The 3,463-nt window shown below is 40.9% G+C and overlaps 1 protein-coding gene across 1 annotated transcript; it reads left to right on the top strand.

Annotated features, from left to right (window-relative positions):
- Positions 1-1,608: 1,608 nt before the first annotated feature.
- LOC307065683 (nucleophosmin-like) lies at positions 1,609-2,840 on the top strand. Its single transcript, XM_079722583.1, has one exon. The coding sequence runs from the start codon at positions 1,627-1,629 to the stop codon at positions 2,506-2,508; it is 882 nt and encodes a 293-aa protein (XP_079578709.1). The 5' UTR covers positions 1,609-1,626; the 3' UTR covers positions 2,509-2,840.
- The last annotated feature ends 623 nt before the right edge of the window (positions 2,841-3,463 follow it).

Below are 3,463 nucleotides of genomic sequence, written 5' to 3'. Positions count from 1 at the left end.
TTCATTGCCCATTTCACTTAGCCCCGGTTTTGTGACAAGGCTCCCGCTGCCTGGTGAGACTTCATGCTCAGCATTTTGTTAAATGAGGATTATGTGCAGGGTCCTGGCCTTGGACGTCAGGGTGAGACACTGTCTTGCAGAATACTTCTTTTTTATGGTTTTCTGTAATGGAAATTTCATTGTTCCACACTTTAGCTTTGGTTTTGTAATCACTGATTATATAATGAATTCTGGCTCTGTTCTGGCAAAATCAGTCTGCACTATTAAAGACACAGAAGATACAGCTGCTTTAGAACATACAGAGATGGATCCTCCAGGTCCATAAGTCCCACCGCCTCCTCTACCATCCTTGTCAATCTCCTGAAAGATCAGTTTCAGGGTATACTACAATTTGGTGGGGATGGTAGTGCCATAGCATGACAGCTCCTTCACTGTTGCACAGAGAGTAGCAGGTCCTTGTTTTGAAGTTTGTAATTTTGTGAAACATCAGCTACCTCTAGTGGGGCTAACTGCCTCCCTCATGTCTAAGTGCTTGAAAGTCTTTGGCCTTGACTTCAAGATTTGGGTTTCCAGATAAAATACACAACTCCCAGTTAAATTTCAATTGTAGATAGACAATGAATACATTTTTTAGCAGAAGTATGTCCCATGCAATACTTGGGACATACTTACACTAAAAAAAGTACTCATTATTTGTCTGAAATTCAAATGTAACTGGGCAGCCTCTTATTTTTACTTGCTAAATCTGGCAGCCCTACTCAACATCAGACTCTTGTCATTGTCCTATCCTCTGAGTCTGTCCCTGTGGGACTCTGATAATTCATTCTGCCAAGAAGCCTGAGACAGAATGAGGGAAAGGAAGAATCTTAATCACACTTGGCCTTTTGTTCTATCTAGCTCCGAGTGTCACAGATATGCATTAAATTCATAAATAAATGAAAACCTCTCATTTAGACAGCTGAAGTTTAGTTCATTTCTATCTTGAAACTTTAGCAAATTGGATTCCATTGAAAGGAAGGATGGTGTAAAGAGGAAAGAATGATCTAGGGATTGAGTCATTCATCCCAGGCCCAGTGACCATGGTGTGGAGTGACCACGGCGTAGCACTCTCTCTTTAGTCTCTATTTGAAAACTTAAAGGATTCAGTTAAATGACCTCTAAGATCTCTTCCAGGGCTAATAATTCTGTGGTTCTGACTTCAAAAGGTCTGAAACTTCTGAGATATGTTACTGAAAATCACAATATTAGATTAAAAAGTTTTTAGGGCTTCCCTGGTGGCGCAGTGGTTGAGAGTCCGCCTGCCGATGCAGAGGCCCGCGTACCGCAAAAAAAAAAAAAAAAAAAAAAAGAATGATAGACGTGGAAAATTCTATTTGAGTATACTGACGAGCAAATCTTGTACCTGAATACTAATTATGTAAAAAGTTTGCACAAAATATTTAATGTAATAGGAAGAGCTCTGAGGAAGTGTCAAGATACCTACGCTTCTCAGAAAATCAGTAAGCAACTTATTTAAAAAATTAAGCATTGCCCTGGTCTGATTCCGTCCTGCGTGACTGTTTTTTCGAACGGTAGTCTTTTATCTCCGTCCACTTTCTCTCCCACCGAAGTGCGTGCCACCAACCCATGGAAGATTCGATGGACATGGACATGAGCTCCCTGAGGCCCCAGAACTATCTTTTCGGTTGTGAACTAAAGGCCGACAAAGATTATCACTTTAAGGTGGATAATGATGAAAATGAGCACCAGTTATCTTTAAGAACGGTCAGTTTAGGGGCTGGCGCAAAGGATGAACTGCACATTGTCGAAGCAGAGGCGATGAATTATGAAGGCAGTCCAATCAAAGTAACACTGGCAACTTTGAAAATGTCTGTGCAGCCAACGGTTTCCCTTGGGGGCTTTGAAATAACACCACCTGTGGTCTTACGGTTGAAGTGTGGTTCAGGGCCTGTGCATATTAGTGGACAGCACTTAGTAGCTGTGGAGGAAGATGCAGAGTCAGAAGATGAAGAGGAGGAGGACGTGAAACTCCTAAGTATATCTGGAAAGCGTTCTGCCCCTGGAAGTGGTAGCAAGGTTCCACAGAAAAAAGTAAAACTTGCTGCTGATGGAGATGAAGATGATGATGATGACGATGATGATGATGAAGATGATGATGATGATGACTTTGATGATGAGGAAGCTGAAGAAAAAGCTCCAGTAAAGAAATCTGTACGAGATACTCCAGCCAAAAATGCACAAAAATCAAACCAGAATGGAAAAGACTCAAAACCATCAACACCAAGATCAAAAGGTCAAGAATCCTTCAAAAAACTGGAAAAAGCTCCTAAAACACCAAAAGGACCTAGCTCTGTAGAAGACATTAAAGCAAAAATGCAAGCAAGTATAGAAAAAGGTGGTTCCCTTCCCAAAGTGGAAGCCAAATTCATCAATTATGTGAAGAATTGTTTCCGGATGACTGACCAGGAGGCTATTCAAGATCTCTGGCAGTGGAGGAAGTCTCTTTAAGAAAATAGTTTAAACAGTTTGTTAAAATTTTCCGTCTTATTTCATTTCTGTAACAGTTGATATCTGGCTGTCCTTTTTATAATGCAGAGTGAGAACTTTCCCTACCGTGTCTGTTAAATGTTGTCCAGGTTCCATTGCCAAGAATGTGTTGTCCAAAATGCCTGTTTAGTTTTTAAAGATGGAACTCCACCCTTTGCTTGGTTTTAAGTATGTATGGAATGTTATGATAGGACATAGTAGTAGTGGTGGTCAGACAAATGGAAATGGTGGGGAGACAAAAATATACATGTGAAATAAACTCAGTATTTTAATACAGTAAAAAAAAAAAAAAATTAAGCATTAATAAAAAAATTCCTTAAGTTTAAAAACTTTTTATTTATTTACTTATTTGCAGTACGCGGGCCTCTCACTGTTGTGGCCTCTCCCGTTGCGGAGCACAGGCTCCGGACGCGCAGGCTCAGCGGCCATGGCTCATGGGCCCAGCCGCTCCGTGGCATGTGGGATCTTCCCAGACCGGGGCACGAACCCACGTCCCCTGCATCGGCAGGCAGATTCTCAACCACTGCGCCACCAGGGAAGCCCCACGTCTATCTTTCTTAAATGACTTTGGTAAACTCCAACATTCTAAATTAAAGCTGTAACATGAACTCAAGTCATAAGTAGTCACTCTAAGGAGAGAGCAATATGATCTTGGGTAAAGAAAGATATTTTATGTAAACATTCTTAATTGAGACCCAAAATATATGCTAGGGAAAAAGCACTTAGGTGAGCACACTACTCATTCTTTTCAAGTAGATTCAACAAACATATTGATCATTGGACAATCCCACACACTCCTCTGGCTTCAGCCTCCATTTTATAAAGTTTATGCCTTCCATATCTCCATGGCCACATTTCATTTCTCTCCTCCGTTTCAGAGCCAAATTTCTAACTCCCTACTAGAAATCTCTACCTA

Source organism: Hyperoodon ampullatus (genome assembly GCF_949752795.1).
Source record: "Hyperoodon ampullatus genome assembly, chromosome: 17".
NCBI lineage: Eukaryota > Metazoa > Chordata > Mammalia > Artiodactyla > Ziphiidae > Hyperoodon > Hyperoodon ampullatus.
This window is presented reverse-complemented; position numbering and strand designations above follow the sequence as displayed.

Bases quoted from the DNA above. Each gene is read 5' to 3' on its own strand.
- LOC307065683 (XM_079722583.1), top strand. From the start codon at position 1,627: ATGGAAGATTCGATGGACATGGACATGAGCTCCCTGAGGCCCCAGAAC.